This window comes from Macrotis lagotis, chromosome 3, assembly GCF_037893015.1.
Source record: "Macrotis lagotis isolate mMagLag1 chromosome 3, bilby.v1.9.chrom.fasta, whole genome shotgun sequence".
NCBI classification, from domain to species: Eukaryota; Metazoa; Chordata; class Mammalia; order Peramelemorphia; family Peramelidae; genus Macrotis; species Macrotis lagotis.
The window spans coordinates 204,718,615-204,730,854 of NC_133660.1; the positions used below are offsets into that span (position 1 = coordinate 204,718,615).

The window sequence follows — 12,240 nt, forward strand, 5'->3', positions numbered from 1 at the left end:
TTGTCAATTAGCTTCTGTTTTTTCTTGTCTGCCTTTGGGAACTGCAAGAATGTGCAAATTGCCATTGAAAGCCATGTTGTTTTGTCCTGTTGCCAGAAAAGACCAAAGAGTTCCTTCTAGATAAATTAAACCTTGCTCGGGAGTCCCAACTATCCCAGTCCAATAAATAGGCATGAAAAAAAAGAAAGTTTACCCTAATGATTAGTCACAAAAGTTAGTCAAGAGAGTTGGCAAAATGAAGTGATGGGACTGGATCATGCTTTGAGCAAATTCAAAGGGAAATTGTTTGGCATGCTTACATCACTGTATAAACATTATGCATATTGGTCTCTATCCTTGAGGAGAAAATGAAAGGGTCAAGGGATCAAATCTCTACTCTCTGAATCTTCAGAGAGAATGAATGGAAAATTACTTCAATGAAGAAATAAAATAAAAATAAAAATTCTCCCATGCATCAGAAAGTTGAGGGTAGAAGAGTGAGCTATAGAGAAGGAAGGAAAAAAGAATGAATATTTGGAACTAAGTAGTAGTTGTGAAACTCTTCCTAGAGAGAGTGTGTGTGTGCGTGTGTATGAGAGAGAGAGAGAGAGAGAGAGAGAGAGAGAGAGAGAGAGAGAGAGAGAGAGAGAGAGAGAGAAAATAGGGTTTATCAGTTAAGAGGTCCTCCAAAAAAGTGATTTCAGGAAGTAGAAGTAAATAGAAGTCCTTAGTGACATTTTGCTGAGGTTACCTGGTGCAGTTACTGTCAACCCAACTCAGACAACAAAAAGTTTTGTTGTCATCTCAGTGTAAATGAAAAGAACTTCCCAAGACTTATAAATGCTGGTGACTGTTACCCATTTTTGGTGACATATATTAGGAAAAATTATATATCATCAAAAGGAACCTGTAAAGTTTTGCTAAGAACAATGTAATCATAGATAAAAATACGTAAAGTCTTCAAAGAAACAGGTGGTATTTTTAACCACTACTTTTAATAGAAGAAAGGGAATGGAAAATAGAAATACTAACATGGGAAATGAAAAACTAAGAAAATGGCGTCTGAAAAAAATTTTGAAGAATGGAATAAAATATGGGAGTGATGACTTATCCAAAAAGGAGTACATCCAAGGGCAAATAAAAAACATATTGCTAATCCAATCAAGAAACATCTAAACTTAAAAAAAGGATGAGAAAGGAATGCCTGCAATGGTATTTTGGCATGCCTGTTACTATTGGCATTACAATAAGTTTGATTTTAATTCTTTGGGAAAAGATGCTTAGTGAATGAACCTTTAGAAAAGGATGTGATGACCACACAAAACCAGCAATAGGTCCCATTCTATTTAAGGGAATGTTGTAGAGTTGTAGATATTTTAGAAAAGCATGTTACAAATTCTCATATTATTCTAATGAAAAATGGAGAAAGGACAGAAAATAAATGCTTGCAAAATGGAAAAAAAAGTTTTAAAACAAAGAAAAAATATGAAGAGAAATTGAGGAGACAATATACATTACATAGATTTTTGAATAATGTAAGAAGTTCTGGCTAGAGAATAGTTGTTCATGGTTCATTGTCAACTTTGACAGGTTTTCCATTGAACTCTGTCATCAACTTTGCTTGACCTTGTGCTATTAAGAATTTTGTCAATAATTTTAATAAAGGCATAGATCATATGCTCATCAAGATGGCAAATGACCTAAAACTGGGAAGAAAAACTAAAACACTGGATTAGAGAGTAAGAATCAAAAATGACAGACAAGTCTATAGTGTTGGACTGAATCCAATAAGATGAAACTTAATGGAGATGAAAGATTCAACTTTACAACTATAGAATAGAAAGCATTTTGTTTGAAAAGGATCAGAAGATTTTAGGGAGATGAAGTGGTGTCATAAGTCAGTCCCTAAAAGCTAGTGAAATCTTAGGTTTGAGAGAGTCATCTCTTCCAGGTACAATGAATGATAGCCTCATTGTAATGTGCCTTGATCAGTCCAAATACAAAGTACTTTGTTCAATTCTGAATTGATAAGCAGGAACAAATCCAGAGGAATACAACCAGGATAGTGAAGGACCTGAAGTCCATGTCTTATAAGGCTGAATTGAATGAAGTAAGGAAGGTACTACGATATCTGTCTTCAAACATTTGAAGAATAGCCGCATGCAAAAGGTATTAGACCTTTCTCTGTTTGGTTCCCAGGAGGCAAAACAAGAACAATTAGTGGAAGTTGTAAAAGGACAAATTTAGACTTGAGGAGAAAGGAATAACTTCAAAAATGCAACAGGTTGCCTAGGGAAAGAATGAGTTCCCCTTCACTGGAGGTCTTGAAGTAAAGACATTTGTAGTAGTCACCATTTGTCAGAGATGTCATAGTACTGAAATCCCCTCCAATTCAAAATTCTTTTATTCCATTAGATCCTACATACTCTTTTTTTTATATCATTCTCACCAAATCTAGGGTTCATGTCAAACTGTAGCTAGATTTCCTCTTCTCTCCAACACAGACTGTTATAGTAGTCACATACCCTGTGGTTTAACTTCATTTCTTCTAAAGAAAGTAGTTCTTATTGATTAGAATTCAATCTAGAATAACAGTTCCCCTCGTGGTACCCTCTACCTTTTTAGGATGCAATTATCAAATTAAATTACAAATATATTAGTAGCTGAGACTGGTGCTGTACTTTTGTAATCCCAACTACTGAGGAGGCATGAGGGAGGTGAATCTTGAGCTTTGGAATTCTGAGCAGTAGTGGGTTAAACCAATCAGGGGTCTGCAGGTACAATATTTGATGCATAGTAGAAGAGAGTACCAAGAGTCAGCATCGAAGATGAGAATGAACCAAAAGCTTCAGATTTCTACATACAATGCATAGAACTAGACAAGTCAATTAACATTTATTAAGAACTTACTAAGAGACCCCTTCCCTTCTGGGTTCAGGGGGAGCATGTAGCCTGCGCCTGCCGCTCGGCCCCCCGCCCCGGTCTGAAGAGCTTCCCTCCACCGAGCCCCGAAGACGGACTGCGGCAGCAGCAGCCCGACGCCGAGGCGGTGCTGGACCTGGGCACCGGCACCCTGTATGTACATCGCCCGGAGCCGCCTGTGCTGCTTAGATGGCCCTGGAATCGGATTTTCTCTGGACTATCCCACCATTAGTTTACATGCTGTCTCCAGGGACTTAAATGCTTATCCAAAAGAGCACTTGTATGTTATGGTCGATGCTCGATTTGGAGAAGAAGAACCAAAAGAACTAAAAGAAACTCCAACGGCAGAAGGGGAAGAAGATGAGGACAGTGATGAAGACATTGAAGCAATTGCTGAGTTCAGATTTGTACCCAGTGACAAGTCAGCATTGGAAACATTGTTTGCTGCAATGTGTGAATGCCAACCTTTACATCCAGATCCTGAGGATGAAGATTCAGATGATTATGATGGAGAAGAATATGATGTGGAAGCACATGAACAAGGTCAGGGGGATATTCCTACGTTTTACACCTATGAAGAAGGATTGTCTCATTTAACTGCAGAGGGACAAGCTACACTGGAGTGATTGGAAGGAATGCTTGCTCAGTCTGTGAGCAGTCAATATAATATGGCTGGAGTAAGGACAGAAGACTCAGTTAAGGGATTATGAAGATGGAATGGAGGTAGATACCACACCAACTGTTGCTGGACAGTTTGAGGATGCAGATGTTGATCATTGAAGATTACTTATGCAGAGATTAGATTCCACATAATCCTGAAGGGGGGAACTTTCTATCTTTCCACAGTGGAGAGGCAGGAAGAGAAATACCTTTTTACCCTCTGCAAAAAATGACCTAAACCAGTTCTTTCTTCAGACAGACTTATATTGAGGCAATATGAATCACCACCAGCAGAAGCTTACAGTCTATTAACAGAAGTGGCTGAGTTCACCCAAGAGGATATTTGTAGCTTATTGACTCAAGAATCCCATGCCCAGTTGCAGTCATCTAGGCCTAAAATTCCTTCCCTCAGTATTCATCTTCCATAAGGCAAGAGGCCCACATGATGCAGGGGCATGGAAAAGAATAGGAGATAGGTGAATATGCAACCAGAATACCATATATGCACAGACATATGTACATTGTGCATATATATGTACATGTACACATACATACATGAGAAGAGGAGATTGAGAGGTCTCAGAGCCTTGTCTCTGCTCTTTTTATACTCTGGATCAATCAGGTAACTAACTACCCATAGGGAATATCAAAGCCTGATTAGCTTATTCCTGCTTCTATGAGTAGCCTAATTAATAACTATCTTAACATGTCTCACCAACCTTCATTAACATAGCTGGGAGCTTCTGACAAGCTTTTACTATTTTCACAGTTCATTTTAGTCTGAAAAATGAATTTTGTAATTCCAATCTGTTGTGACAAATTGGCCTCAAAAGCTATTCCCTCTTAGGTTCCTCTGAAGTTTTAGAAAGGTTGGGATAAGTTCCTTAAAATACTGCAAATGAGAATCTTTTTGCCTTTGTTATAACTAAATAAATAAAATTAGGTTTTATATGTTAAAAAAAAGAACTTACTAACTGAGGCACTATGCTGAGTGTGGGGGGGACAAAAAGAGAGGCAAACATAATTCCTATCTTCAAGAAACTCAAGAACAAATATGGGGAAAATGGATGATAAATAGGGTGAACTAAATTTTCTAATTCAAGGGGGCAATTTGAACTCATACCTTGAAAGATGCCTTGAGAATAAGAAACCTGATGTCAAAGAGATAGACTAGATAAAGAAGGGGTAAAACTCAAGGGAAGAAACATGGTAAAAAAATATTTCAGAGAAAGATGGAGGGGAAAAGTGGTATTGATTAGACTATTTGAATAGAAAGGTGAGTCAGATGAGTAGTTCAGAAAATGCCCTATAAAGAAGAATATAATAGTAATAGGAAATTTCAATTAAGTGGACATTCATCTTACTATCATAAGTTAAACCATCAATATAAATTGGTTTTTTCCCCTCCCTATATGTCCCAGACTAGAAATGTAGATGCTACTCAGGGGCTGATCTATCTTCTGAGACTCACCACAGTTAGTGTCAAATTTAATGCAGACCCCTGATTGGTTTAACCCACTACTGCTCAGAATTCCAAAGCTCAAGATTCACCTACCTCATGCCTCCTCAGTAGTTGGGATTACAAAAGTACAGCACCAGTCTCAGCTACTAATATATTTGTAATTTAATTTGATAATTGCATCCTAAAAAGGTAGAGGGTACCACAAGGGGAACTGTTATTCTAGATTGAATTCTAATCAATAAGAACTACTTTCTTTAGAAGAAATGAAGTGATACAGGGTATGTGTGTGACCACTATCACAGAGTCTGTGTTGGAGAGAAGAGGAAATCTAGCTACAGTTTGGCATAAAACCTAGAGCTGTGAGGAAAAATGTCAAAAAGAAAGAATATGTAGGATCTAATGGCCAAATAGTCTATTAGGGACATTGAAACAGAAGGTATGGAAAGTTCATAAAAGCGACATTCTGAAGACAAGGAGAAAGGGGAACTAACTAAAGTAATTGATGTGGAGACAGGAAATGTGTTGAACAGTTCATTTTTAACTATGCTTCAACTAAAGCAGTCCTCAGAAGAAAAATCACATCCCTACAAACATATAAGCAAAAAATGGTAATAATAAAAAAGGAGAGAATTAGTGAACTGAACATACAATTTAAAAACTAGAAAGTCAAAAAATAAACAAACCTAAAACAAGTGCAAAAATGAAGATATTAAAAATTGGTGGAGAAATAAATAAATTGGAAACAAAAAACCATAGAAATGATAAATAAAACTAAAAACTAGAACTTTAAAAATACTAATAAAATTAATAGCTAATCTAATAAACAAATAAGGCAGAAAATCAAATCAATAAAATAGTCAAGAAATAAGATAAAATCATACCAAAAGCGGAAGAAATAAAAAGAATAACCAGAACTTATTAAGCACAATTACACACTAACAAAACTGAAACTACAAAAGAAATAGAGGAACTCCTTAAAAATAAATGAAATCGTAAAATATCAAAAGACCAAATAAATTTCTTAAATAATTCAATCTCAGAAAAGGAAATAGAACTAACTATGAAAAGGTGGGGGGACTGGTATTTTATAGATTCTATCATGCTTTTAAATAATAATTTGTACTCATACTATATAAATTTTCTCAAAATTTTGGAAATAAATCATCTACCAGAATCCTTTTATGAGACAAATCCAGTCCTAATATCAAAACCAGAAAAAGATAAAACATGGAAGGAAAGCTATATGCCAGTATCATTAATGAATGTCAATTCAAAAATTTTTTAAAAATCAGAGCAATGTATCCAAGAAATCACTCATTATGACTGTTAGATTTCTACCAGACCTGCAAGAATGATTCAATGTTAGGAAAAATAACAAAATTAAGCGCATTAAAAGCTAAAACATTAGGGCAGCTAGGTGGTGCAGAGGATAGAGCACCAGCCATGGAGTCAGGAGGAGCTGAGTTCAAATTTGACCTCATACATTTAATAATTACCCAGCTGTGTGACCTTGGGCAAGTCACTTAACCCCATTGTCTTGCAAAAAAAACAAAAAGAAAAGAAAAACCTAAGCCATCCAAAGTTAAATGATTATTTCAATATATATACAGAAAAATCCTTTGACAAAGCATAACAATCATTTACACTAAAAACCCAACAAATTATAGGCATAGAAAAAAAGTTTTTATTGATATCATTTGAAAAAATTGATCTAAAACCATAAGATGCTATGACAATACACTAGAACCATTTTTTTAACCTTATAAAATCACTTTTATTATTTTAGGAAATCTTGAATTTCCATCACTTCATTTTCATTATTAGAACCTTTTCTAAAAAAAATGAGCTTAAAACAATAATGCCTACTCTTCTCAATGTTATTTTAGAGTTCTGGAAATACTAGAAACAATAAGAAGAGAAGAAAAAGACATTAAAGTCATAAGGATAGATATGGAAGACATAAAGCTATTTTTGTTTGCTAATGGTATGATGGTATACTTGGAAAGTCATAGGAAATCAGCCAGCAAAGATACTAATGGGACAATTAATCACTTCAGCAAAGTTTCAGATTACAAAATAGACCCTCAAAAATCAACTGCATTTTTAAATAATAAAAATAAAATCAAGAAGCAACATTAGAAAGAAAAAATCCATTCTAAATACCTACAATACCCAGGAAACAGTCTACCAAGACACAAAATACATGAATTTATATGCAAAGTACTTCTTAATGATAAAAAGAGCAATTTAAATACCTTGAAAGGACATTTAGTTCTCATAGCTGGGCCATGGCAATATATCAAAGATGTCATTATTGCCAGTTAGTTTATACTTTTAATACTATGCTAAACTAATCAAGTCACCAAAAGGAAACTTTATAGAACTTGATAAAAGAATATCAAAATCCATTTGGTAAAAAAGATAAGCTTAGAAGACAGAAGCAAAGGAAGGAAACTGAGGGTGAATGTGAAAAAAAATAGTACACTGTACTTCTTTTAAGAGTTAGCACCTGGGGCAGCTAGGTGGTACAGTGGATAGAACACCAGCCCTGGAGTCAGGAGTACCTGAGTTCAAATCTGACCTCAGACGCTTAATAATTATCTAGCTGTGTGGCCTTGGGCAAGCCACTTAACCCTTGCAAAAACTAAAAAAAAAAAAAAAAAAAAGTTAGCACCAGGAACTCAAAATCCCAGGATTAACTGAGGCTGAAAAAACATGGCTTGAATTTAGGTTTTTATGGGATTTTTGTTAGCTTGTCTTGTTTATTTTAGCTATGTTGCGGGTAAGAAAAGAATTAAAGAAAGAATATGATCACAACAAAAGGTAGATGAGACTACTTCTCTTTAGACTAGATAGACTAGACTAAAAATGGTTGAGTGTTTGGGGTAGAATGGTAGCAAGTTAGGAGATTGAAATGTAACGATAATTCATGGACATAACTGACAGATGTGATTTGTGAGTGGTTATTTGAAGGAGAAAGCAATTGGCAGAATAATATGTCAGATTTAAAGCCAAAAGTCCAGAATTCAAATCTAAGCTCTCCCACCAAATGACTTGCCTGGGTGACCTTGGGCAAATCACTTAACTTCTTTGGGTCTCATCTTCAGAAGGAGGGGTCTGGACTCAATCCCTAAAGTCCTTTCCAGCTCTAAACTTAAGATGCTCACAATTAGAGAATACTTTACAACTTACAAAAAAATGTCATCTCGCATTGACTTTGCTGGGTTGATAAGGCAAATATGATTAGACTAAGGCCTCCAAGGGATTTGCCCAAGGTAATTGGTTAGTATCTGAGTCTCAAAACTAAAACTTCTAACTTTTAAGTCCAATGTTCTTTTTACTACCCTATGAAACTATGATTCAAATAAAGTATTTACATAGGGGCAACTAGGTGGATAGAGCTCAGTGGATAGAGCACTGGCCCTGGAGTCAGGAGTACCTGAGTTCAAATCTGACCTCAGACACTTAATAATTACCTAGCTGTGTGGCCTTGGGCAAGCCACTTAACCCCACTGCCTTGCATAAACCCTAAAAGAAAGAAACAAATAAAGTACTTACAAATTTGGATGCCATTTTCCAATACATAAACATAGGGTTCTTGGGGCATTCACTCCGAAGTTGGCAAGATTGAGAATAGATTTCTGAAAAAGATATTTTATGCAAGTCAAAAGGGACTTTTGTCCCTGAGAAGGGAAGGTTAATACATAATTATTTTTAACAGGTCTCTTTCACAAGGCAGAATAATGAAGAGGAAAGGAGAGGTTTTAAAACCTGTTTCATGATGCTTTTATAATGCAATAATGACAGGGAAACTTCAGACCACATTTCTGCCAAGTGGATGTGAAAGGAATACTGAAAATGGATGTTGACCCAATCCACCTAAGTGCTTCCTGGAATCCTGGCCAAGCATTCAACTTATTATCCAAGTTCTAGATAGGAACACAGTGACAATATTTGACTCATCATTCTGGGAAATACCTTTGTAAATGTTCTCTTTAGGGAAGCTTGAAATAGAAGGACCAGCCATGAGGTATCATTCACCTAAACCACCCCCTAAATGGGTCAAAAGAACAAAGGCGGCCTCTTAGTAGCCTCCTACTAGAGTTGGCCAGGGGCATAACTTTGAGGGAGTTGAACTTCATCTCCATCACTCATAGACTCTCCTTTCTGTATCCTTGACTCACTGGTCTATGCTAGTTCCCATTTTTAGGTTCCCAGGTTTTTTCTCTCCCTCATTCTTCCAGATCTTTTTCTAAGGAAAAGTTTGATAGCGATTGTCTATAACTCAAAACTGAATTCAGTTTGTTACCTCTTCTAGAATTTCACATTTTAAGCCTAATCTCTGGATGTGGAATAAAGTGCTTTGCTTCTTTGATCTTTGTAGAGTATCCTCAGGGTTCCTCCAGCTAACCCAGTATTGACATTTTCCAGTTATTGTCTACCACTGAATTTCCTTCCTAACATATTTCAGCATGGGATAGTAGATGGAGTTCTAGATTTGGCTTCTGAAGTCTTATGCCAAGATCTCCATGACAATACTTTATTAGCCATGAAGCTGGGTCCAAGTGTTTAATGATTTTGTGTCTAAGTTTTCTCATATTTAAAGTGAAGCTAGATGGGGAGCCAGAAGTCAGTGGATAAATGCCCCTCCTGGGGTCAGAAAGATCAGAGTTCAAATCTGGTCTCAGATCCTTTTTAGTTTTGGTAATACTAGCTGGGTATTAACCCTATTTATCTCAGGTCTTCATCTATAAAATGAGCTGGAGAAGTAAATGGCAAACACTCCAGAACCTTTGTCAGGAATACCCCTAAAGGGTTCCTGAAGAGTTGTAGATGGGGGGTGGCTAGGTGGCCTAGTGGATAAAATACCAGCCTTGGAGTCAGGAGTACCTGGGTTCAAATCCAGTCTCAGACATTTAATAATTACCTAGCTGTGTGGCCTTGGGCAAGCCACTTAACCCCATTTGCCTTGCAAAAACCTAAAAAAAAGAGTTGTAAGTGACTGAAAAAATGACTAAATAAGAAAAATAACTTGATACCTATTGAACAGGGTCATTGTGAGTAATATATTTTATAAACCTTGAAAATCTATGGAAGTTAGAGGCAAGGAATTGGAAATTGAGGGGATGCTTATCAATTGGGGAATGTTTGAACAAGTTATGGTATATGAATGTCATAGAATACTAGTGTTCTTTAAGAAACAAACCATAAATGGTTAGACTCTAGAGAAGCATGGAATGAATTACAGGATCTGATGTCAAGCAAAGGGAGCAGAACCAAGAGAACATTCAACACATTAACAATAACATTGTGAGTTGGTCAACCTTGATGGATGCAGTTCCTTCTCAACAGCTCAAAGAGCTTGGACTACCCTATTGGACAATGCTATCCCCATTCAGAGGAAGAAAATCAAAACAAAACAAAAAACCCTTCAGAATCTTATATATTTTTTCTTAATTCCAATTCCTTTTGCTTAAAATGACTAATCTATAAACATATTTAACACAAATGTGTATGTACACTATTCATCTGATTTTTCACTGCTGAGGGGAGGGGTGGGGTGGAAAGGGGGGTTGGAAGGAAATTATACAACTTAAAAATATGCATATGCAACTAACATGTATCTGGGGAAAATTTTAATTTAAAAAAAATTATGGAATGGTGGATTACTTTTATTGTTCCCTTCTTTAATCACATCTTCACATTAGGCAGAGACCATTCTCTGCCTATCTATCAAGATATCTTGGGGTTTATTTCTTAAGGACCATGCCTTAAACCCCAAATCAATCTGACTCCCATTTGAATGGTTGACAACACCATTTAGCTATTATTTGGACCCAGATTATTGGTTCAGAGGGAATGTAAATAACAGTAGTTTCTGTGTTGACCAAAAACCCTGCAGGTCTTCCCCTCCTGCCCATTCTGTGCCTTATTTTTTTCATACCTAGCCTTAATCGCTGTATGAGCATTCTGACTTAATTGGACTGAGACATGGTAAAGACCTAAGCTTAAAAAGGCCAAGGTCTCTCATTGCATCAGGGCCATCTCCAGAAATCCTGATCCATGCCTGGCCACTGGACCCAGATAGCTCAGGAGGAGAAAGTGAGGCTGGTGACTTTGTACAGCACCCCTCACTTATTTCTGAGTTGTTTATAATGGAATCACCTCCCAGGTGTCAGTCATGGTCTTGTTTGATCATGAAGGGCAAACAACAACATATTAGGCAGAGACTTTAATATGTAAGGGAAAGAAATTTGGAGTCAGAATATCTCGATTTAAATTCCAGTTCTGTCACTTGCTAGCTGTGTGTGAAGCAGTTACTTTTGCTCTCTGGCCCTCAGTTTTCTTCTTGTCAAATGAGGAAAATGGACAAAATAGTGACCAATGTACTCATTAGCTCTTGCTCCTAGATGTCTATTTAAAAAAATATATACACAACAAAACCTTCTTTGCTAGAAAGTGGTGGAGTATAAATCTTAAATGAAGAAATTTAGGGATGTGAACTGCCAACACAGATATATAGCACTTTCCTTTTCCCTTGCAATTTCCTATTTATACTTGTTAGACTAGAAGATAAAAATAACTATTTTTTTGAAAAAATGAAGTTGAAATTATTTTAAAATCAATTGAAAAATGGAATAAATTATTATATCTTTAAAATGAAAAGCAATCATTTCTCAAGTAATGAAATAAACAATTTTACAATTCAAAGTATTTCTTTTCATTTCCCCTAACAGCAGAAAAAAAGTCTTACCAGATAAACGTAATTAAGTAAATGTTTAATCAACCATCAAACATTAATCATTTAAAAGTTTTAGAAATATTTTCCTTAATTTTGTTAAATGGACTTATTGTGATAAATCATCTTTTGGTACAGGGAGGTTAAACAACTTGGTCAGGATCACACAGCTCATAAGTGTCTAAGGTGGGATTGGAACCCAGGTTTCCTGATTCCAAGTCTAAGTCTCTATCAACTATATCGTGTTGCTTGGCCAGTCTCCATCACTTTACCCTTTTACTTACTCCAAAATAAAATCATAGGCCACCTAGCCACCCCCCATCTACAACTCTTCAGGTAAGGGGAGGCAGCACACAGGAGTAGAATCCAAGAGACTGGGTGCTAATTGCACTTCTCTAACTGCCTAGCTTTGTGACCTTGTATTAATAATAGCCTTTCTGAGGATTCAATACCTTCCCTGTAAAACAAATAGACTGGA

General features: G+C 36.2%; 1 protein-coding gene and 1 pseudogene across 1 annotated transcript in view; one reads left to right on the plus strand and one right to left on the minus strand.

Annotated features, from left to right (window-relative positions):
- Positions 1 to 12,240, minus strand: part of CD38 (CD38 molecule) — a 94,276-nt gene that overhangs the window by 12,429 nt on the left and 69,607 nt on the right. The window contains exon 4 of the mRNA XM_074229754.1: positions 8,582 to 8,664. Coding sequence (XP_074085855.1) covers positions 8,582 to 8,664 — 83 coding nt within the window. The remainder of the gene's footprint in view (positions 1 to 8,581; positions 8,665 to 12,240) is intronic.
- Positions 2,140 to 4,030, plus strand: LOC141517156 (methylosome subunit pICln pseudogene; annotated as a pseudogene).